Source organism: Kogia breviceps, chromosome 18 (genome assembly GCF_026419965.1).
Source record: "Kogia breviceps isolate mKogBre1 chromosome 18, mKogBre1 haplotype 1, whole genome shotgun sequence".
Classification (NCBI taxonomy): Eukaryota; Metazoa; Chordata; class Mammalia; order Artiodactyla; family Physeteridae; genus Kogia; species Kogia breviceps.
The window spans coordinates 3,675,831-3,700,341 of record NC_081327.1 but is presented as its reverse complement, the minus strand read 5'-3'; the positions used below and the strand labels follow the sequence as shown (position 1 = coordinate 3,700,341).

Genomic DNA, 24,511 nt, shown 5'->3' with positions numbered 1-24,511 from the left:
AAGGTGGATGCTTGCGAAGAGGCCTGTGGGGAGGCTGACATCACTCCCTTTTTGACCTCCAAGGAGCCTTTCTGCGCATGTGTAGTCGGGCAGGTCTCCTTGACCTCGAGAACGAGAAATACGTGGTCTCTTATCTGGGCAGGGCTCCCGCTCCTCCTCCTCCTCCTCTTCATCTTGGAGTATCTGTCCGCAGGGGACTCACTCCAGCTGTTCCGCCTGGGGCCCATCTATGTCCTGCCTCAGCTTCTGGTTGAAGCTAGGATGAAGGCAGGGCCAGCCTCAAGGGCGTGCAGCCAGCCAGGTCAAAGGGGACCTCACATTCGGAAGGAGACCCACGCTTGGGTTCTAACGCTCTGCGGTCACCATCGTGAAGTTCTTTTTTTTTTTTTTTTTTTTTTTGCGGTACGCGGGCCTCTCACTGTTGTGGCCTCTTCCGTTGCGGAGCACAGGCTCCGGACGCGCAGGCGCAGCGGCCACGGCTCACGGGCCCAGCCGCTCCGCGGCACGTGGGATCCTCCCGGACCGGGGCGCGAACCCGCGTCCCCTGCATCGGCAGGCGGACTCGCAACCAGTGCGCCACCAGGGAAGCCCCATCGTGAAGTTCTTAATCGTGCATCTTTGTGTTTTGCTGGTGAATTCCCATGGGACAGTGGAGCAGATGCTGAGAGCTTGGAGGCGACGCTCCTGCTTCTTCTGGCCTCCCTGCAGCCTCCCTACTTTCCTGTATTAATCTGTTCAGGCTGCTTTAACAAAACGCCACAGACTGGGTGGCTGAAACAACGCAAATCTGTGCTCTCACGGGCCTGGAGGACAGAAGTCCAAAGTCAAGTTCTGCTCAGGGCCGGTTCCTTGTGCCCCACGCCGCTCTCCTGGTGTCTGGTGGGTCTCTGGGGAAGCTTTGGTGTTTCTGACCTCTGCCTTCATCTTCACATGGTGCTCTCCCTGTGTTCAAATTTCCCCTTTTTACAAGGATACAGTCATTTTGGTTGAGGGCTCACCCTATTCCAGTATGACCTCATCCTTTTAATTAATCTGCAGTGACCCCCCTCTGCAAATAAGGCAACATCCTGAGGTACTGGGGGTTTAGGACTTTAAGATGTGGATTTCGGGGGTAGACAAAATTCAGCCCATAAGAGTGTGTGCTGGTGTGTGACTGTGTATATGTAGAGGCTCTGTGTAGCCCGCTCTGTGGATGTCTGTATAGAACAGTGTGTGTGTGTGTGTGTGTGTGTGTGTGTGTGTGTCTGTCTGTCTGTGTGTCTGTCTGTCTTATGGACCAAATGTTTGTGCCCCACCCCTTGAAATTCATTGTGTTGAATCTCTAAACTCCAGTCTGGTTGTATTTGGAAATGGGGCCTCTAAGGAAGTAATTAAAGGTTAAATGAGGTCATAAGGGTGGGGCCTTCACCAATAGGATGAGTGTCAAGGGGAGGAAAGGTCACATGAGGACACAGTGAGAAGGTGTCCATCTGCAAGCCAGGAAGAGGGCTCTCAGCAGAAACTGAATCCACCAACACCTTGATGTTGGTCTTCCAGCCTCCAGAACTGAGAAAACAAATGTCTGTTGTTTAAATCATCCAATCTATGGCATTTTATTGTGGCAGCTGGAGGAGACTAGTATAGTCTGTGTGTGCATGTGTGTGTGTGTGTGTGTGTGTGTGTGTGTGTGTATGAGAGAGAGAGAGAGACAGAGAGAGAGAGAGAGAGAGAGAGAGAGAGAGAGTCTGTATAGCAGAGCCCCCCACCCCTATTTGTTGTTTGCCTTCCATGTAAATCCTTGCCTCCAAGCTTCCTGACCCCTCACTCTCCTCCACCTTCTGTCTTCTCCTTGAGCCTCCCACAACACATACACACGTACACGAGTGCACGCACACACAGACATACATATATGGACGCATAAACCCACACACGGCGTGAGAGCAAAGAGGCAGACACACCCTAGGGAGAAACAAAGGAGGTGGGGGAGTCAGGCATAGGCCAGGGACCCTCTCTGCTCGGGAGGCCTCTCTGCTCTCGGCCCCCTTTCCCCCCTGCTCCACCCACTTTTCTTCACTGTATTTTATAGTCAGCAATGGCAAAGGTGCAAACAACAAAGCTTCCTAGGAAACCGGCGGCCCCGTCCAAGTTGCGGAACGGCTGGGACTCTTTCCGAAAGAGATGCTGGCTGGGCCCCCTCCTTTGGATAAGCCCACTGTAGGGTACATGGCCCCAGAGACTTAGCACATCAAAGATGGAGAGGACTGCAGAAACCATCCTATCCTGCTTGTCTCTCACTTTTAAAGATCTGAAAACTGAGAAAGGGCTTTAAAAAATGTCTTTCCTGGCTTAATTCAGTTCTTCTTCTGGTGATTCATTCAGATCTCAGAAAGCATGGGTCTAGGACAGGGGTTGGCAAACTATGGCCCACAACTTGTGTTTATAAATAAAGGTTTATTAGAACACAGCTTCCCCTGTTTGTGTATCATCTATGGCTGCCTTCATGCTGCAACAGCAGGTCCTGTGGCCCACAGACGCTGAAAATATTGCGCTCTGGTCCTTTTCAGAAAGTTTGCTGACCTCTGGCCTGCAGTTTTAGATGAGATCTGCCACTTCTTTCAGTACTTCTTTGAAAAAACTAACTCCCTTTGATTCTGACCATCTGAGGTCCCTTCTGCTTTGTCTCTGGATGTTCTGTCTATCATGTAGATACAGTTTCTGGAGGAAAAGACACTAACCAGACCCTCTGTTATTATTCCTGATAACGTGGGCATGCATTAACCAAAGATAAGTCTTGGAGGTTTTCTTCTTTGCCTATTAGTTCTAGTACCTGTATGAGTAGAAACTTGGCCTATTCATTTATCTGGTTGTCCTGAGGTACAGGTTATAAATGAAAGGCAGGAGAAACGCTTGATTTCTTTCCTCTACGTTTTAAAATTTTGTGAGTTGTGTTTCTAGCACCTTCCAAAGGTAGCCAATAATATCTTTTTCTAAATTGATCCGGTAAGTAGGAGGCCCCCTTACCTCTTTGGATGAAAGTCTGTGAGGCTGTGAGCCTAGACATGTCACTATCAGTTCCAGACTCATAGGGACAGCTGGTCTGAATAATAATGATAACACAGAAATAGAAATAGGCGACAGACATAAAGAAAAAAAGGCATTTGAGTATGTGGATGTATTGACTGTTGTCTGAGGATATCTCTAGGTGTCTTTTCCTTTGTCTGGTTACATGATTCAGTTTCTTCCTCCATCCCACACTCCCTTCCTTCCTTTCTTCCTTCCTTCCTTCTTTCTTTATTGTTTTTTTGTTTTGTTTTGTTTGGCTGTGTTGGTCTTCCTTGCTGTGCGCGGGCTTTCTCTAGCTGCGGCGAGCGGGGGCTACTCTCTGTTGCGGTGCGCCGGCTTCTCATTGCGGTGGCTTCTCTTGCTGTGGAGCACGGGCTCTAGGTGCGCGGGCGTCAGTAGCTGTGACACGCGGGCTCAGTAGTTGTGGTACACGGCCTAAGTTGTTCTGCGGCATGTGGGATCTTCCCGGACCGGGGATTGAACCCGTGACCCCTGCGTTGGCAGGCGGATTCTTAACCACTGCGCCACCAGGGAAGTCCCTCTTTATTCTTTTAAAGTTTTTGCAAGTTAGGTTTTTTTTCTTTTGTCATTTCCATCCAAGTGTCTGAACATTGCTGGCAATGGAAGGTGGTGCAGAAGAAATAGAAATGATCATATTTCATCAAACTGAAGGCACAGCTCAAATGAAAAAGAACAAGCTTTTCAATAAGGGGTCCTGGGACAATTGATTATCCAAGTGGAAAAATTAGATCTTTACCTCACTCCTTGACAAAAATTAATTTCAGATGGATTAAATATGAAAAACAAATGAAAAAAATTTTTTCAAAAACAAAAGTTTTGAAATTTTAAGTTTCAAAGAACATATAGGAGAGTATTTCTCATGTTAAGCTTCCAGACACAAAGAAATCTCTCAAAATAGAAATAAAAAGATGAATTACTTAGAGTAGCTAATATTAAAAGATACAAAGAAGAATGAAAATATGAGTCACAGATTTACTGAAGATATTTGCAACATATAGCTTACAAAGGAAAGATATGCCTACTATATAATTATGCCCTTTAAATCAGTACAGAAAATACCAACAATTCAACAGAAAAGGGAACAATGGCTAGAAACTGTCAATTCACAGAAAAGAAACCCCGAGTGGTCAATATTCCTCGTTCATAATCAGGAAAATGCAAATTAAAGCAACAATGAGGTATCTTTATATAAGCAGCTTAAAACAGGTTATGAGTTCACCTATGTCATCAGCAAAAATTACAAAGTTGAATACACTCTTGAATTGGTAAGGATGCAGGGAGTTGGAAACACACATCCTTGGTGAAGAATAAATAAGTGAAACTACCTCAGTTATCACTTTGCCTCTTCTAGTGCGTTGAAAGGTGTGGACACCATGGAAGACGGATTTTACTTCTAAATATAAGCCCTCAAGAGATCACACATGTGAGCGAGAAGGTAGCTCCAAGGATGTTTATGGCAGCATTTTGCTGACGGCATAGCATTGGAAACAAACCCAAACATGTAGCAGTCCAGGAAAGAACAAAGAGAAACCATGGCTTGTGCATACAACCAAGCCCTTAAAAAAATTTTTCTTTTGGGCTTCCCTGGTGGCGCAGTGGTTGAGAGTCCGCCTGCCGATGCAGGGGACGGGGGTTCGCGCCCCGGTCCGGGAGGATCCCACGTGCCGCGGAGCGGCTGGGCCCGTGAGCCGTGGCCACTGAGCCTGCGCGTCCGGAGCCTGTGCTCCGCAACGGGAGAGGCTGCAACAGTAAGAGGCCCGCGTACCGCAAAAAAAAAAAAAAAAAAAAAAATTCTTTTATTGAGATATAATTCACATACCATAACATCTATGCTTCTGAAATGTACAATCCCGTGGTCTTTGGTTTATTCACAAGGTCGTGCAACCATCACCACTGTCTAATTCTACAAAATCGTCGTCACCCCAGAAAGATGCCCCATGCCTGTTTGCAGTCACTCCAAATCCCTCCCCTCCCCTAGCCCCTGGCAGCCAGCAATCTGCTTTCCATCTCTAAGGATTTGTCCATTCTGGATATTTCAGGTAAATGGAATCCTCCAGTATGAAGCTTTTTGTGCCAGGCTCCTTGCACTTAGCATAACGTTTCCAAGGTTCATCCAGGTTGCGGCATGTAAAAGTGCTTCGTTCTGTTTTGTGGCTGAGTAATATTCCATGGTGTGGTTAACCACTGAATTCTGTACAGCAGGCGATGAGGTAGAGACACAAAAGTCACCCAGATGAATTTCAAAAGCATAACGTCGATGGCAATAAAAAAGGTGACAACTGTAATAATGATTCCATATATATGTAAAATGTTGTAATAGCACACAAAATATTACCGTATATTGACTTGATAGGTGCTTGAGGAGTAAAAGTATGAAAAAAATGCATCGGTATGATATATACTACTTTGGGTAATGTTGACCTCTTAGGAGGAGAGGAAGGGAAATGGATTGGGAGTGGTAGAATGAAAACACAGCAAAGTGTTCATGTTTTGAAAATAAGGTCAGTGTGCATATTTCTACTTATATCATTGGGTGTTTTTCTTTATGATAGAATTGTTTCATAATTTAAAACGTTAATAAGTTTATCCAGGGAATTCCCTGGTGGTCCAGTGATCAGGACTCCCTGGTCTCACTGCCGAGGGTCTGGGTTCCATCCCAGTTCGGGGAACTGAGATCCTACAAGCCGCACGGCGCGGCCAGAAAAAAAAAAAAAAAAAAAAAAGTTATCCAGCATATGCTACTGAGTGAAGAATATTTATATATACGTTCCAAATATTTACACTTCCTTCATATATTTTAAAATGGCTTTCAAACCTGATTGAGTGACATAACTTTGGAAGCAAAGCTCATATATTTGTACTGGTATCAATAAATAAGTGGTCAGTACCACGGTCACATACACAGAAAAGTCCACGCTCAGAAAAATCCCTACAGTGCTGTATTAACATGAGTTAAGCTACGGGCACCAAGTCACAAAATCCACATAGATTCTGTAAGTCTAACTTTATTGCAGCCTTTGATTTTGGTAATAAGCAGGAAAGAATAGAAACGGAAGTACGAGGGCAGTAAGAAAACTCTTCCATTCATGTCAGAGAGGAAACTGCTCTTGACTTGAGGGCTGCCCAGCGCGGCCTGAAAGAATCATGAACCCAATACTTTCAGCCTTCTAGCCGCTCAGGAACTTGTCAATTCACAACCGAGCGTCTCCCTTCGTGGCTTGTATTTTTGTGCTCCTTTTTGAAATCTCTGTGTCTGTGGGATGCCTTACCAGAGGGCAATGACAGAGTCCTCTCTGAGGAACCATCTTCTGTTCACATGGCACCGTCCTGAACGCCCTAAAGTAACTATTAGGAGTACCACCAACCCGTACATACAGTATGTATTCTTAGCCCATGTTTTAAGTTGAACCAAACAAAGGTTACGCTCCAGTTCTGTGAAAACCCACCCAGTAATGGCTGAGAGGAGGGGAAGCGAGGAGGGAAAATATTTTATTATTATGGATGATGAACCGAAGACACAGAGTCACCTGGGCTTTCAGAAGTTCCGTCATCTTAATCCGTACTCTCCTCCCCAGGGAAGAAGCTCTTCCTTCAGTTCTGTACCTTCAGTGTTGCGTAGTCACACGACCCTGGGGGCTCCTCGGTGGGGACAGAAGCTGCCTCAGACAGTGCGTTGGTGTTTAGCTGGACATAGGTCACTCGCTGGGATTCTTCAGGCTTTGAGGAAAAGAGACGTGCATGTAGAGCTGACATGCCAAATCCGCTGGCCCCGAGCCACGCACGGTTACTTAAATTCAAACGAATTTAAATTAAATTAAAAATCGAGGTCCTCAGTCTCACCAGATGCATTTCAGATGTGCAACTGCTCTTAGGTGTTATAATGCTCATTAATGTTAAATCACAAATAAGCAGGGTTTTTTTGATTGTTGTTGGGTTTTTTTTTTTTGCGGTACGCGGGCCTCTCACTGCTGTGGCCTCTCCCGCTGCGGAGCGCAGGCTCCGGACGCGCAGGCGCAGCGGCCACGTGGCACGTGGGATCCTCCCGGACCGGGGCACGAACCCGCGTCCCCTGCATCGGCAGGCGGATTCTCAACCACTGCGCCACCAGGGAAGCCCAGTACATGTTTTTAAACTCAATATTAATTGGCCTCATCTACATAACCAGCGTATGAGCTAGACAGACCCGCCTGTGGTGGAAGTGACCTCCTGGGTTATTGCAAAGGGGAGAACTCACCGATTCAGATATTCTTTCCAGTTTGGATACACCTGCATGTGAGTAAAAGAAAAAAAACAAAATCAGTTCTCAGAGTGCAAGAGTCAGATCTTCGTCTTTCTAACCCAAGATTCCTTATGGTTTCTTCCCTGATCACTTACCTGCAGCTCCCTGCTTGGGAAATCTGGAATGGCTGGTTCTGAGAGAGAGAAACATATTAAAGTATGGGATCTGAAGATTTGGGGGAGAAGATAGGGCTGCAAGAAGCGGGGCTGGGCATACGAGTCACTGATGTACAAATGGGGTTTCTGAGGAATGGAGTGGGAGTTAGACAGGGCATGAGATCTGTCACGTATATCTACCTCTTGGTGGATTCTTCATGTGATGAACCTATTAAAAAACAAAATACAGGGAGGAATTTATCTCCCGAGAGAATCCTTCACTTTAGCCCCCTTCCTCAGAGTTTTAAACGTGTGCTTCTCTGAACTTACCACGCTCGGCGCATCTGTAGATGAAGAAGATGGCGATGAAGAGGAGGAAGAGACAGAGGCAGCTGAAGGTGGCCACAAAGATGACTTTGGTGTCTGGCGGGAGAAGGGTGGGTTAGAGAGTAAGACTGGCTCCTGAAACACGCTGATCAGCTTTCGCTGAACAGTTTCAAGGAGCCAGACAGCCTGGCTTCAACACTTGGAGCGGCCACTTCAGAGCTGGAACGTCCAATTATGCGTTAGGGAAATTCTTCATCTCCCTGAGCTTTTGTTTTCCCAATCAAAGTGAGGATAGCCGGACTTCCCTGGTGGCGCAGTGGTTAAGAATCCGCCTGCTAATGCAGGGGACACGGGTTCGACCTCTGGTCCGGAAAGATCCCACGTGCCGCGGAGCAACTAAGCCCGTGCGCCACAACTACTGAGCCCGCGAACCACAACTACTGAGCCCGCACGCCTAGACCCGGTGCTCCACGACCAGAGAAGCCACTGCAATGGGAAGCCCGCGCACTGCAACAAAGAGTAGACCCTTGTGGAGGCGGCCAAAAATAAATAAATTTATACAAAGTGAGGATAGCAATTGTGGCTACTTTACAGGATGGTAGGGAGATTGAGTGGTCAGTACATACAGAGAGGGCTAGCACAGTGCCTTGCAGACGGGAAGTACCCAGTAAATGTTTCATCCCCAGGAATAATATTTATTTACTGTGAGCCACTTAGCACTCATGTGAATTCTTTCTCTCTCTCTCTCTCTTTTTTTTTTTTTGCCACTCGGCTTGCAGGATCTTGGTTCCCCAACCAGCGTTTGAACCCGGGCCCTCGGCAGTGAAAGCCCAGAGTCCTAACCACTGGACCGCCAGGGGATTCCCTGTTCTTTATCATCTTGACGGTGAGCACGTGAGATGGGTTTACAGTCCCCATTTGTTCACACGTAAATAATCAAGTACCAGAAAGTAAATCGAGTTTCCCCAAAGTCACACGGACAGGATGGGCTTTGGACTCTGGTATGTCTAACCCTTTCAGGCCAGTCTGCCACAAGGTCAGGGTTGTTCTGGGCTGACCGCTGGGTGCGCACATGCAAGAGAAGTGCTATTCGGAACCTGTTCCAGAGAATTCAAGATCCGGTGAGAAACACATTTTCCCAAACGAACTGTGTTGCTATAGAAGTGATGGCAGGTCTAACAACAGACACGTCAAAGTCCAAGAATCATTTTCTAAAGATGCTGAAGCAGCCTAAGTGTCCATCGCTAGATGAATAGATAAAGAAAGGAATACTACTCCCCTTAAAAAAGGATGAAAACTTGCCATTTGCAACAACGTGGATGGACCTAGAGGGTATTATGCTTAGTGAAATAAGTCAGACAGAGAAAAACAAATACCATATGATTTTACTTATATGTGGAATCTGAAAAACAAAACAAATGAGCAAACAAACTGAAAACAGACTCAGAGATACAGAGAGCAAACTGGTGGCTGCCAGAGGAGAGGGGCTGGGGTGAAGGATGAAACAGGCGAAGGGGATTAAGAGGTACAAAGTCGCAGTCGCAAAATAAATAAGTCATGGGGAATGTAATATACACATAGGAACAGAAGCGACAGTATTCTAGTAACTCTGTATAGTGACAGATGGTTACTAGACTTACTGTGGTGACCATTTTGTAATGTGTAAAAAATATTGAGTCACTGTGTTGTACACCTGAAATTAATATTGTATGTCCACTCTATTTCAATTAAAAAATACCCCCCCCCCAGGAAGGATGGTGAATAAATCTTAGGGCATTCTAAACAGAAAGAAGGAGAAGAAGAATTTTCCGTGTGGTGTATATCTACAACGGAATGTTTTTGAGCCAAGAGAAAGAAGGACATCCTGCCGTGTGTGCAATAATAGGGATGAACCTTGAGGGTATTACGCAAGTGAGATAAGCCAGACAGAGAAAGACAGACACTGCATGGTATCACTCATATGTGGAATCTCAAAAATAAACTCATAGGAACAGAGAGTAGAACGGTGGTCACTAGGGGCTTGGGGGTGGGGGAAGTGGGGAGAGGTTGGTCAAAGAGTACAAACTGTCAGTTTCAGATGAACAAGGTCTGAGGATCCAACGGACCGCATGAAACCCTAGCTGATGGCACTGTATCATGTAATGGAAATTTACTAAGAGAGTAGATCTTAAGCATTCTCAACAACAACAACAACAACAAAAACGTAAATCTATGAGATGAGTTGAGGGACGTGTTAACTCTATGGGGAGGATCTTTCTACCATGTATACATGTATCAAATCATCACCGCGTTGTACACTTTAAATATCTGACTGCTTTATTGGTCAATTATACCTCCAGCAAAAGGCGGGAAAGGAGGTGGGGGAAAAGGAAGTTAACAGTACCTCACTTGGGACTTCCCTGGAGGCTCAGTGGTTAAGACTCTGCGTCCCACTGCAGGGGGCTTGGGTTTGACCCCCGGTCGGGCAAGATCCCACATGCCTTCTGGCATGCCCCCGCCCTCCAAGAAAAACCCCGAATACCTCACTTGAAGAGAGAGGTGATGATGAAAAATACTGGCCCTAAAGCACTCCGTCTAGAATCTGACTCAATGTGTAAGATAATGAGATTGCAGTGATCATGATTATTTTCTCACCCAATATTCTGCCCACACCCACCTCCCTCTGTAACAGATGCTGTCAAAGTTCCTCCACCCCTGTTCCCCCAGATTTCTTTGCCATCTTTATGCGCGCTAGATCATGGCTTTTCCCCCTTTCCAACGTGACCACTCTGATGTCTTCGTCAGGGGGTTGCCTGGAAGGATGCCTTGGGATTCACGTGGCCCAGGGCACCCCTTTACCAACTGCTGCCATTTGTGGGAGCAGTGCATCCCCGTGGACATGTAAACGTGGGGCAGGAACAGCTGCTCCCGGATGGAAGCTCAGAAACGTCAGCCTCGCCTTATGCTTTCCATCCTCCCCTTGACTATCCTACAGTTTCTCTCACACAGCAGTTCACTAGAAACGAGAAGTAAATTATTGCAAAATTGTCCACCGCCCACGAAACTGGATTTACCCTGAGATGTCCACATATCCTGGTTAGACTTCGCATCACTATTTACAAATTACAAAAATAAATTTGCAGAAGGTCTGTGCTATTGGTCTAAGGCATCTGACAGAGCAAAGGGACACAGCTTGACACGGGGCATAAATGAAGTCACAGGCACCAGAAAGAAAGCCTGGATTTGTGGCAGAGTTGGGTGATGCAATTGATCATTGGTCTCTGCACAGAACTGGAGTAGAGGGTCCCTTTCTAGTACCTTGGAGGCATGTGTATACAGGCTGGGGTCAGCATATCTGCACTTACAGATATTTTACTCTGTTTAGAATTAGTGGTGGTGTAAATGTGAACTCTGGGACTTCCCTGGTGGCGCAGTGGTTAAGAATCCACCTGCCGATGCAGGGGACGTGGGTCCGAGCCCTGGTCCGGGAAGATCCCACATGTCGTGGAGCAACTAAGCCCGTGTGCCACGACCACTGAGCCCTCGTGCCTAGAGCCTGTGCTCCACAACAAGAGAAGCCACCGCACCACAATGCAGAGTAGCCCCTGCTCGCCTCAACTAGAGAAAGCCTGTGTGCAGCAACAAAGACCCAATGCAGCCAAAATAAATTTAAAAACAAATGTGAACTCTGAAAGTACTTTTTTTTTTTTTTTTCTGTACTCGGGCCTCTCACTGTCGTGGCCTCTCCCGTTGCGGAGCACAGGCTCCAGACGCGCAGGCTCAGCGGCCACGGCTCACGGGCCCAGCCGCTCCGCGGCACGTGGGATCTTCCCGGACCGGGTCACGAACCCGTGTCCCCTGAATCGGCAGGCGGACTCTCAACCACTGCGCCACCAGGGAAGCCCCTGAAAGTACATTTTAGGAAATGATATACATACCCACTAGGTTGGCTGTAATAAAATTAAAAGAAAAAATACAAGTGTTGGAAAGGATGTGGAGATATTGAAACCCACATAAATTACTAGTGGGCAGGTAAAATGGTACAGTCACATTGGAAAACAATTTGACAGTTGCTCAAAAAGTTAAAACATAGTGTTACCACGTGTCCCAGCAGTTCTGTTCCTGGCTAGAGACATAATTGAAAGCAGGGACTCAGGTACACCTAAATTCACAACAGCATTACTTGCAATAGCCAAAAGGTACAAACAACTCAGATGTCCATCCACTGATGAGTGGATAAACAAAATGTGGTCTCTCCATATGATGGAATGTTATTCAGCCATGAAAAGGAATGAAGTAGTGATCCGTGCTACAACACAGATGAACCTTGTAGACGTTATGCTAAGTGAAAGAAGCCAGTCTCAAAAGACTGCATATTGGGCTTCCCTGGTGGCGCAGCGGTTGAGAGTCCGCCTGCCAATGCAGGGGCCACGGGTTCGTGCCCCGGTCCGGGAAGATCCCACGTGCCGCGGAGCGGCTGGGCCCGTGAGCCGTGGCCGCTGCGCCTGCGCGTCCGGAGCCTGTGCTCCGCAACGGGAGAGGCCACGACAGTGAGAGGCCCGCGTACCACAAAAAAAAAAAAAAAAAAAAAAAAAAGACTGCATATTTTGTGAATGCATTTACATGAAATGTCCAGAAAAGGCAAAAGCATAGAGTCAGAAAGCAGATTAATGGTTGGCAGGGCTTGTCCGGAGAGGGGGGAATGAAGAGTGACTGCTTAATGGGACTTCATTTGGGGAATTATAGTGGTGATGGTTACGCAACCTTGTGAATATACCCAATGCCACTGCCTTGTCCACTTTAAAAGGGTGAATTTATGGAATGGGAGTGATATATCAATAAAAAAAGACAGAAAATAAATTATCGAAGAGCTAAAAATATGAAAGCTTTGACTTTCCATCTCATTTCTGATACTTCCAAGTTCTTTGACTCTACCGGATAGAGTAGCAGTCGTTTTGGATGGTGTAGCACTCATCTTCCCAAGCCTGCTAATACTGAATAAAAACATTTTCAAAGAGGAATACAATGGAGGATATCTTTTTTTTTTTTTCTTTCTTGGCCACACCGGGGGTGTGTGGGGTGGGGGTGGCATGTGGGATCTTAGTTCCCCTCCCAGGGATCCAACCCGTGCTCCCTGCAGTAGAAGCACAGAATCCTAACCACTGGACCACCAGGGAAGTCCCGAGGATATCTTAAAAAAAAAAAAAATCCTATTATACTAATGACAGCCCTGAACAACTTTGGCTCATTGGAGTAGATAACAGGGAGGTTATGAGTCGCTGAAAGAAAAAACGATTAAGCATCTCTGTAAATTCCCCCATGGACCCCATGGTTAGGACTCCTTGCTTCCACTGCCAGGGGCCCAGGTTGGATCCCTGGTCAGGGAACTAAGATCCCATAAGCCGCAGGGCATGGCAAAAAGAAATCCTTTTATGGATAAGCCCATTTCAGTCTAAACCTGAAGAAAGCCCTAGTTTTGACGAGGGTGGAATCTTAGTCAACTCTTCACGGAAAAGCAATATCAGAAAAAAAAATGTAATATTCACCATTTTTTGAGAACTTTAAAGTTTTAACAAGTCTTTGATCGTATATATTCCCAAAGTACCTGGACTCCACAGGTCCCAGGCCCATTCCCCAAACCAGTCACACAAACTCACCCTCATTCTTTACGAAACTCCGCTGTGGTTTTTCATCGTGTAACATGGCAGATGGTGCACCTTGTGCTGTTTTTTTCACCAGTGTTTTCAGAACCTGGGAGTGCCTTAGAGAGCATCTTCCCGACATGGAGAGAGGGGGCATTAAGATTCCGCATGTGCCTTTTAATCAGAAGGGGATCCTCTGCCTCCTGAGGTGGATACGACTGGGAAAAACAAGTCCTCTCTAATTATATTACCTGTTTTTGCAGGGTCAGGTCCACTTTCACCATCTTCATCTAGAAAACAGGATGCAAGAAAAGGAATCACGATGTTTACATGGGAAGCTTGGGGACATAAATCCTCAAGTTCTGTCTATGGACTCCATGCCCTCTTTGGGGAGCGGGGAAGAGAATGTCTTTTCCATTCTCCAGGTGCTCACTAGGTCCCCAAACCAGGACCAGAGCACTAGATTACTCTTCTTAATACTGCTGAAGTTTGCTATTATTTTAAGGACAAAAATAGTTATGAATGACACTACTTCCAATCCTAACCCCACCTTCCAATCCTATCCCAGGAAAGAGCACCAGCCGTGTGCAGGTATTTTCTCCCATTTGGTAGGTTGCCTTTTCATTTCATTGATTGTTTCTTTTGCTGTGCAGAAGCTGTTTAGTTTGATGTAGTCCCACTTATTTATTTTTGCTTTTGTTTCTTGTACTTGTGGTGTCATATCCAAGAAAATTGTTGCCAAGAACAGTGCCAAGGATCTTCTTCCCTCTGTGTTCTTCTAGGAGTTTTATTGTTTGTAGTCTTATGTTTAAGTCTTTTATCCATTTCAAGTTAAATTTTTGTAAGTGGTTGAAGGTAGAGGTCCCGTTTCATTCTTGTACAAGTCGTTATCTAGTTTTTCCAACACAATTTATTGACGAGGCTATCTTTTCCCCATTGGGCATTCTTGGCTTCCCTGTCACATTTAGTTGATTGTATATACAAGGGTTTTATTTCTGGGTTCCCAGTTCTGTTCCATTGATCTGTGTGTCTATTTTTATTCCAGTATCATACTGTTTTGATTACTATAGCTTTGCAGTATAGTTTGAAATCAAGACGTGTGATGCCTATGGCTTTGTTCTTCTTTCTCAGGATTGTTTTGGCTATTTAGAGTCTTTTGTGGTTCCCTACAAATTTTAGAATTGTTTGTTCTATTTCTGTGAAAAATGCCATTGGAATTTTGATAGAGATTTGCATCAGATCTATGTAAGGTTTTGGGTAATATGGTCATTTTAACAATATTAATTCTTCTGATCTGTGAACATGGGATAGCTTTCCGTTTCCATTGTCTTCTTCAGTTTCTTTCATCAGAGTCCTGTAGTTTTTAGCGTACAGATCTTTCACCTCCTTGGTTATATTTATTCCTAAGTATTGCTATTTTATTGGTTTTGATGCTATCGTGAATAAGATTTTTTCCTTTATTCTTTTCAAGATATTGTGTTGTTAGTATATAGAAACCGAACTGATTTTTGTGTGTTGATTTTATATCCTGCAACTTTACTGAATTTGTTGATTGGTTCTAATAGTTCTGGGGTTGAGTCTTTAGGGTTTTCTATATATAAGATCATATCATCTGCAGATGAAGACAATTTTTCTTCTTCCTTTCCAATTTGGGTGCTTTTTCTTTTTTTGTCTTGTCTGATTGCTCTAGCTAGGACTTCCAGTATTATGTTGAATTGAAGTGGTGAGAGTGGGTATCCTTGTTCTTGATATTAGAGGAAAAGCTTTCAACCTTTCATCATTGAATATGACCTTGATTGTGGACTTGTTGTATTGGCCTTTATTGTGTTGAAGTTTGTTCCTTCTACATCCAGTTTATTAAGAGTTTTTATCTTGATGTTGTACTTTGTCAAAGGTTTTTCCTGCATCTATTGAGATAATCATATGATTTTTATCCTTCTTTCTATTAACATATGTATCACATTTATTGATTTGTCTATGTTAAACCATCCTTGCATTCAAGGGATAAATCTCGCTTGATCATGGTGTATGAGGTTTTAATGCACTTTTAAAATTGGTTTGCTAACATTTTTGCATCTATATTCATCAGGGATATTGGTCTGTCGTTTTCTCTTCTTTTACTGTCCTTATCTGGTTTTGATATCAAGGTAATGCAGGCCTTGTAAAATGAGCATGGGAGTGTTCCTTCCTCTGCAATTTTTTGGAAGAGTTTGGGAATGATTGGTGTTATTTCCTCTTTAAATGTTTGGTAGAATTCACCAGTGAAACCATCTGGTCCTGGGCTTTTCTTCATTGGGAGGTTTTTGATTACTGATTCAATCTGTTTATCCATTATTGGTCTGTTCCAGTTTTCTATTTCTTCATTATTCAGTCTTGGTTTGTAAACTTCACAAAGGTTCTCTCATCCATAGGTAACTACCCATGTCCATGTTCTCCCAGACCATGATCAAGAGGGGCTGGAACCAGGTCACAGTCTCCTGCAGGTTCCACAGCTGGTACTGAGGTGTGTCTGCCTTTACCCAATGCATAGGTGGGTGAGATTCCTCCTGGGTCCTTTGGTATATGGTGCTGGATCCCACAACTCCCATAGAGGCACTTTTGCTCATGGATGGATGCTAACTTTTAGTTGTTGAAATGGAAATACAAAAACAAGGGATGCCTTTTGCTGCCATGATGCTCACTTTGGTCTTTTCCTGCTTCCTCAACTTGTAATCATCCTGAGACCCCCAGTTTCAGCAGAGCAAGAATACTACATTCCATTCAGACATAAGAGTGTCATACTGTGACCTGGAGTCATCTCAGGGCCTATGTTGACTGAGAGGGAAGGTCTTAGGACTAATCCTGAAGAGGACAAGGCAATGGGGGTGAAAGGAAGGACCAGGGTTTCCCATTTTCCACTGCACCTGGGGACATTCTCACCCATCTCTCTGTATTAACCATGTCTTTTATTTTGTATCTTTGATGCTTTGACCTCTTGGGACCTTGCTGACCCTAGAGGGATTCTCCTCCCATGGTTATCCAATTTCTAGGGATAGGAAAAATCTTTCCCTCAAGCACACCTCTCAAATGCAAACCAACCTATCCAGAGCCCACACTTCCAGGCACCTCCCTTATTGTCCTCTTATACTCAGGGACACTGTTTCTCTGCCCTAATCACCCCAGGCCCAGGTCCCAGACAACCAGGGACAGCCTCTATACCCCAGATCCCATCCTCAGCCTGTTATTTCCCACAGAAGCCACAGTAAAGGCTCCTGCCAACACTCCTCCCCTTGTCTCTGCGTCCTGACTGGGCGCTTCTCCATGTGGTCCTGCATGGCGTGGCATGACATGTCCCCTTTTCTTAGGAACGGTAACAAACTATCTCTTCAATGACAATCCTGTCCTTCTCTTTGGCCTTACTGTACCTCAAATTTTCTATTAATACCTTGTTAGAAAGCAAACCACAGGCCCAAAGTGGAATCGTGTATGTAGACCATGCTGGGGCTTACTACCTAACCTAACTGAAGCTTCAAACCCGCGTCCCTCCCACCCCGCCCCCCAAAATGTTGTATTAAGTGGTCAGTCGGGACTTTTCTCGTCACACCAATGAGGTCATCACAGGGGCCTCCTCCATCCCCCAGAGGACCATGAGGTAACCTGACACATAGACCCCTTCTGTCCTCCATAGGTAGGTTAACCTAAAGCTGAAATGATCTTTTTTATTTATGACTTCTTTGTCTGGTTTTAAAAAACCTCTCCTTTTCTATAGCCCTGTGGAACTCCTCTCTACTTGCTAGAAGGGATGCTTCCTCCTTCATGAATTATTTGAGAAAGCCAATTCGATCTTTAAAATGTACTCAGTTGAGTTTTTTTTTTTTTTTTAACAAACTCTATTCCAAAACGCTCACCCACGTTCACATCCTTGAGACCCACGCAGAATCCCTGATAAGAGCCTTATTCTCACACTGAGTTCCCATTTCTCTGCAGCCACTGTCTCGCAGGTACAAAAGTACTGTCCAGTGTCTTTAGGCTTCAGGTCAGTGAGGAGGAATTTAGTAGCCTGTCCTGTTGAGTTGCATTCTTGCTTGTACCCAGGGTCCTGCAACTTCCCCCAGCATGAATGTCACATTCTGGGCGTCAGACTGGCACTTGAGGGTCACGTTGCTGCTGTGTTCAACCTCTGAGCTGGGCAAGGCATGGAGGAGGGATTTGGAAAATTTCTCTGGAAAGAATTTGGCGTTAGTCTGACTCTTCATCTTGGTGACCACCAAAACCCTCCTAGAAGCCAGAGGATGAAAGGGAAAAGGTCATGAAACTTGGGGCGCAGGTACAGAGTCTAAGGGGGAGACAACTTACCATTGTTTTTCTCATCTTCATTGCCCAGACAAAGCCCTGGAAGAGAAACTCTCATGAGAGATGAATTATATGTTTGCCTTGTTTTTTTTTTTTTTTTTTTAATTTTTGTGGTACGTGGGCCTCTCACTGCTGTGGCCTCTCCCGTTGCAGAGCACAGGCTCCGGACGCGCAGGCTCAGCGGCTATGGCCCACGGGCCCAGCCGCTCCACGGCATGTGGGATCCTCCCAGACCGGGGCACGAACCCGTGTCCCCTGCATCAGCAGGCGGACTCCCAACCACTGCGCCACCAGGGAAGCCCCTGCCTTGTTTTTTTTAATTGAAGTAGAGTTTTGATGTACAATGTCATGTTAGTTTCAGGTGTACAGCAGAGTGACTCAGTTATATAACATTCTTTTTCAGATTCTTTTCCCTTATAGGTCATTACAAAATATTGAGTATAGTTCCCTGTGCTATATAATAGGTCCTTGTTGGTTATCTATTTTGTACATAGCAGTGTGTATCTGTCAATCCCAAACTCCTAATTTATCCCTCCCCGCCCTTTCCCCTTTGGTAACCATAAGTTTTTTTTTCTTTTCTATGTCTGTGATTCTATTTATGTTTTGTAAATAATTTCTTTCATATCTTTTTTTAGATTCCACATATAAGTGATATCATATGATATTTGTCTTTTTCGGACTTACTTCACTGAGTATGATAATCTCTGTATGCTTGTCTTTGAGTAAATATCAGGCAGAGACTGTGTGACTCATCTGTTAAAGATCTGCCTTATTCCTTGCGGGTACTTCCCTGGGTTTATTGTTTCACCTTTTACTTTTGTCCCATTGTTTGTCATTCGGAAGTTATGTTTACAGCGGTGATCATTGTGTAATGTATAAAAATACCGAGTCACTGTGTTGTACACCTGAAACTAATATCACATTGTAAGTCAATTATACTTCAATTAAAAATAAATAAGTACATAAAAGTTATTTCCCAGGCACCATCTCAAAAAAAAAAAAAAAAGTTATGTTTATGTGCAAAATGCCAGCAACTTTTTCTGATATATTGCATTCCTTTCATAGTTAGTCCTTCTTTTACCATCTGGAAATCACTGAACATTTACCTGTATTTTCTCTGACTGCCATTTTTTTTTTTTTTTTTAAATTCTAAATCCCTTTATTTATTTATTTATTTATTTATTTATTTTTTTGCGGTATGCGGGCCTCTCACTGCTGTGGCCTCTCCCGCTGCGGAGCACAGGCTCCGGACGCGCAGGCGCAGCGGCCACGGCTCACGGGCTTAGTTGCTCCGCGGCATGTGGGATCTTCCCGGACCGGGGCACGAACCCGCGTCCCCTGCATCGGCAGGCGGACTCCCAACCACTGCGCCACCAGGGAAGCCCCTCTGACTGCCATTTTTATGCTTTCCACTTAAAGAATGCAACAGTTATTTACCGTGGAGTGTCCACGTGGGTTTCCACCCACATTCAAATGGGGGAGAATTTGCTCTCCATGACGGCGCCATTCTTCTCACAAAGAATTGAAGATGTTTTCTGGTCCCAAATGCTCTCCTCACTTGCAGCTTTGATCCTTACGTACTTTAGCCCGTATGTCTTCTGTGCTCTATTCTTTATATTTCATTCTGGGATGGGGACGTTAACCCAAGGATGGAAATAAGGGACCCCAGTCCCATCTTGTGGGGGAAACGGATGCCAGTCTTGGGCCTCTGTTAATGGGCGAAGCTAGAATTTCTGTAGACGTGAGAGTGACTCAGGACATCTGGCCCTTGTTTCCACTCAGGGATGGACTCAAAACACAAGCCGCCAAGCTTCACCAGGCAGCAGGGAGGTGGGGGAGTGTCGGTGGACCGAGGCTGCATTAGCAGGGAGAATGGCTACGTTGATAGGTAGGAAATCGGCTTCTGGGTGGTCAAGGGGGTCCCGGGTCTCACGGTCTCTTTTTACGCCCTCCTCATATTCTGCTCTTAGTCTCACGTCACCTCAGCTGTGTTATCAGCCAGTTTTCTGCTCAAATGGTGATTCCCATTCTTCCTTTTTTTTTTTTTTTAATAAGCACACAATTGCCTTAGGTTCACTTTACATCAGGAAACCCTACTAAGAAGTAGGTAAACATCGGGAGAGGGGTTCTGTGTTTTTGACAGATAAAACTGTAATGTATTCAAAGTGTACAACGTGATGATTTGATGTACGTATACATTGTAAAATGATCACCACATTCAAGCTAGTTAACACATCTCTCACCTCAGAAAGTTACCTTTTGTGTGTGTGTGAGAATGATTATGATCCATTCTCTTAGCCAATTTCGATGTTATTAACTACAGTCACTATGATGTTCATGAGATCCTCAGAACTTATTTTTTTCTTTAATTTATTTTTGTCTGTGTTGGGTCTTTGTTGCTGGCTTTCTCTGGTTGCGGCGAGCGGGGGGCTACTCTTTGTTGTGGTGCGTGGGCTTCTCATTGCGGTGGCTCCTCTTGTTGTGGAGCACGGGCTCTAGGCGCATGGGCTCAGTAGTTGTGGCCCGTGGGCTCAGTAGTTGTGGCCCGTGGGCTCTAGAGTGTGAGGGCTTCAGTAGTTGTGGCACGCGGGCTTAGTTGCTCCACGGCATGTGGGATCCTCCCGGACCAGGGATCGAACCCGTGTCCCCTGCATTGGCAGGCGGATTCTTAACCACTGCGCCACCAGGGAAGCCCTTATTTCTTTCTTAATAAAGGACCATAGTTGACTTAGGCAGAGAACTGGCTGCAATGAAGACACTTGTTACTAAGGGGAAGAGACCCACTGGCATGTAGGGTAGTTTGAAAAAGCAAAGAATAAAGGGATAGCTCCTTGGAGTTTAGTAGAATTCTGAGGTAGAGAGCAGTGGGCAACATAAGTAAGCATATTTCACTGGAAATAATTACAATAAATAACTACCAATCAGCGAGTATTTATCATTTGGTAGACTCTTCACATACATCAGCCATTTACATACTTACATTATTTAGCAGGTCCTTTACAGATAACTGTCTTTTACCATACAGCCACCCTCTCTGCCTGACTCAGCCAGGCATCACATGTTTAACATTTAGTATGCTCTTTACATACACCACGTGGAGAGCTGTACAATTTCCATGCTAGAAAGGGAGGAGTGGGTGACACTGGAAACCGTAGCTCTCTAGAGAAGGGGAAAATTACTATGATCTCGTGACTTATAACAAGAAACATAGGGACTTCCCTGGTGGTCCCGTGATAAAGAATCTGTCTTCCAATGCGGGGGACACGGGTTCGATCTCTGGTCGGGGAACTAAGATCCCACGTGCCGAGGGCAACATGCCTGTAACCTGGAGCCCGCGCGCCACAACTAGAGAGAGAAAACCCGCGCGCCACAACTAGAGAGAAGCCCGCGCACCTCAATGAAAGATCCCACATGCCTCAACGAATATCCCGCCTGCTGCAGCTAAGACCCGACAGAGCCCCACACGACAACAAAACAATAAAAATGAAAGAAAAAGAAACATATATTGGGTCTTTGTCCCTGGTCCTGGCACAGAGCTCCGAAACCCCTTGGAATTCCCTAAGTGTCGAGAGACGTAAAGGTGTCTTTTCCTATGTTAATGTAACTTTTGGAAAGTCTCTCTGTAACCTAAGGATGGGGGCTGGTTTCCACAGAAACAACCACGTGATTAAAGGGTCGGAACTGTCCGTCTCACCCTCCCCCATCCCCTGACCTCTGGGGAGGTCCTCAGTTACCAAGGACTTAGTCAGTCATGCCTATGTAGTGAAGCCTTCATAAAAGCCCAAAAGGATGGGGTTCAGAGAGCCTCTTCGTTGGGCGTGTGGAGAGTTTTTGAGTGTGGCGCGTGCTCAGAAGGTCTTTCGTCAGGCTTGCCCTGTGCATCTCTTCCATTCGGATGTCCCCGAGCTCAATTCTTCTACGTCAGTCATCTAGTGAGTCAAGTATTTCTCCGAGTTCTGTGTTCTAGCCACTTTGAGTTCTAGCACATTAATGGAACCCAAGGAGGGGGTTTGGGGAACCTTCAATCCATAGCCAGTTGGACAGAAACACAGGTGGCCACCAGGGCTTGTGACTGGCCTCTGAAGTGGAAGAGAGGTCGTCTTCTGGGACAGAGCCCTTGATCTGTGGGATGGGACAGTATCTCCGGGTAGATAGTGTCACAGTGCAGTTGAATTGGGGACACCCAGCTGGTGTCAGAAGAGTTGCTTGGTACTGGGGGAGACAATGCCCCCAACACACACACACACACACACACACACACACACACACACACACACACACACACACTGGAACTGGATGCAGAATCCTAACTCAAGTCTGAGAGATAAAATATCGCCTGCCATATCAGCAAACAAAGGATGTCCCAGTCAACAGTGATTATAGCCACCAGTGAGCTGGTGAGCCCCGGGGGAACTCAGGAAGGAAAACAAAGAACACCCACTGCAGCCACGCCCCACGGTGAGCCCTGGGGGAACTCAGGATGAGGAAGCGCAGAATACTGACCCCAGGTAGCCGAGCTGCCCGTCCAAGGCATGGTTTCAGTGAGCCCGGACTCTTGCATCTTCCCCTACACAGAAAAGCGCTAAGTGCCTTAACTTGAGATATCTGGTTGTCTTTCATTAACGGTACCCTTTTGCTCCTACCACATGCCCTTTGTTGCAAAAGTCCTCTGTATCCTGCAGGGTTACTCGAGATGCTGTCTCCTGGGCTTGAAGTCCTAAGAATATCCACCGAATAAAACATAACTCTCAACTTCTAAGCTGTGCGGTTCATTTTTCAGTCGACCATTCACATGAGGTCATACTGGAGTAGGCGGGGACCCTAACCCAACAGGAGACAGCACACGCGGAGGGAAGATGGCCACGTGACCATGTGAGGCTTTGGCGTCATGTGTCTACACAGCGAGCGACGCCAAGGGTTGCCAGCCATTTCCCAACCAGAATCGAGGAGACAGGCATGGAATAGACTCTCCCTCAGAGGCCCCTCCTCCCCCCTGAGAAGGAATCAACCCTGCTGACACCTTGATTTTGGACTTCCGGCCTCCAGAACGATGAGAGGATAGCTTTCTGTTGTTTTAAGCCACCCGATTTGCGGTAATCCGCTACAGCGGCCCCAGGAAATAAACGCGAGGAGGACGAGGTCGGTGACGGCCCCGTTTATTCTGCCCTGCAGCTGGAAGTTTGGGGTACGGTGACCGGCCTCTCGAGCTCAGATGTGTGCGTGGGAGAAGCATGACCTCAAAGGGAAGGGTTGAACCCAGAAGAAGGAAGAAGGAACTAGGGCAGATGATAAGTCTTCTTCTCCTCCACACCATCCCTTCCCCGACCCCACCCCACCCCCTGCCACCCCACTCACGAAGGAGGAACCAGGCACTCAGTCTGGTGGAACTCCTGTTTCAAATTCTGGGGCTCCTGTGAGACCAAGCCAAGATTATATTCCAGGTCTTCCATCCTAGAAGCTGAGGTCTGTTTGATCACCTTATGTTCAAGTTGAGGTTGGTTGAAATCAGGCTAAGGATAGGGCTGGTCAGAAAATGCTCTTCGTATCCACTGTTCCCTGCCTTAGGGTCACAGGGAAGAACAAATCTGACTCCATATTGGATCTGTTTCTTTTACTTTAACCTCTGTATTCTATTGCTTTTGCTACAAGTTAATCGCTAAAGGGATGTTGCCTATAAAGTAGACATAATGGCCTATTTCTAGGAACCTTGCCTCCCATGCCTGAGCTTTAAGCTAAAATACCTTTGTTCAGCTCACAGGAAACATCCTGATCAGGCCCCCCCCCCCCCCCCCCCCCCCCCCCGTGAACGGCTGCAGGAAAGAAGAAGTTAATGTACCCCCTCCGAAGTCTGGCCGGAGCAAGGAAATATTTGTAACGACTTGTTGCCTTTTTTTTTTACTTTACCTCCTCACCTCTCCCTCTTGGTTCTATAAGAGAAACTAGCATCCAGACCCCCGGCAAGATGGTTTTTTGGGGACACTAGTCCACCATCTTCCTGGTCTGCTGGCACTGTTCCTTTCCCCAACAACTTGTCTCTCTTGAATTATTGCTCCGTCATGCAGCAAGCAGTACAAGTTTGGACTGGGTAACAGTAGGTCTTTTCTGTATTCCTCGTTCATAACCAAACTCACAGCTTTTCACACCCTGTAGACCCTGCCCTCCTGTATGCCAACGGAACATTCAAGGCAAGACGGTGGTACGTAGATGGTGCACACGTGAGGTCCCATCGGAGCTGTGCATATCTCAGCCAATTAAACCAAGGAAGGGTATTACCACGTGTCTCTGCACCTGTGCTCCCTCATCCCTTACGTGTGAGCGCCAAGACGAGGGCACGTGGGTACCACAGCTGGTAGATTGTACCCAACACACAGAAGCCGTGATTTCTGTACTTGTCACAGCCCCCACGTTAACTCCCACTCCACCGTGAATGTTTTCACCCGTCCAAACCCATCCCTCCCCGTCCTGGAGACTCACCGAGGTAAAGCAGGGACAGGAATTCTGTGATCATAGCGTCCCTTGTGCCCGGACCAAGATGCCGTGTCCAGCCTTACAGTTCAAAGGAAGGAACTGGACTGGGCAATTGCAGCTCCCCCCCTGCCCTCTTTGTGGGGTGAGAGGTTTTGCGCTGACACTTTGCTTCTCCACGACCTGGTGTACAACTTCCTTCTCACAACTGACTCAGGAAACCAGAAGCCACCGGTGACAACTGTCTCATGAATCTGGTGTATGTTGTTCCACCCACCCTGAGATCTCTCCTGAAGTCCTGCCCAAGACATTTTCTTTAAAAATAATGT

At 46.1% G+C, this 24,511-nt stretch overlaps 1 protein-coding gene across 4 annotated transcripts; it reads right to left on the bottom strand.

Annotated features, from left to right (window-relative positions):
- Positions 1 to 6,049: 6,049 nt before the first annotated feature.
- Positions 6,050 to 24,306, bottom strand: VSTM1 (V-set and transmembrane domain containing 1). Of its 4 annotated transcripts, XM_067018984.1 has the most exons (8): positions 24,192 to 24,306; positions 17,721 to 17,756; positions 13,637 to 13,675; positions 7,768 to 7,860; positions 7,639 to 7,666; positions 7,438 to 7,475; positions 7,298 to 7,329; positions 6,050 to 6,850 (listed from the first exon to the last, which is right to left on the bottom strand). In XM_067018984.1, exons 1-8 carry the CDS (start codon positions 24,223 to 24,225, stop codon positions 6,848 to 6,850), a joined length of 303 nt encoding a protein of 100 aa, XP_066875085.1. In that variant the 5' UTR covers positions 24,226 to 24,306; the 3' UTR covers positions 6,050 to 6,847. The 4 variants fall into 4 exon arrangements, with proteins under 4 accessions (XP_066875085.1, XP_066875083.1, XP_066875084.1 ...); XM_067018982.1 differs by lacking the exon at positions 17,721 to 17,756 and having other exon boundaries at positions 6,380 to 6,780; XM_067018983.1 differs by lacking the exons at positions 13,637 to 13,675; positions 17,721 to 17,756 and having other exon boundaries at positions 6,380 to 6,780.
- Positions 24,307 to 24,511: the final 205 nt, after the last annotated feature.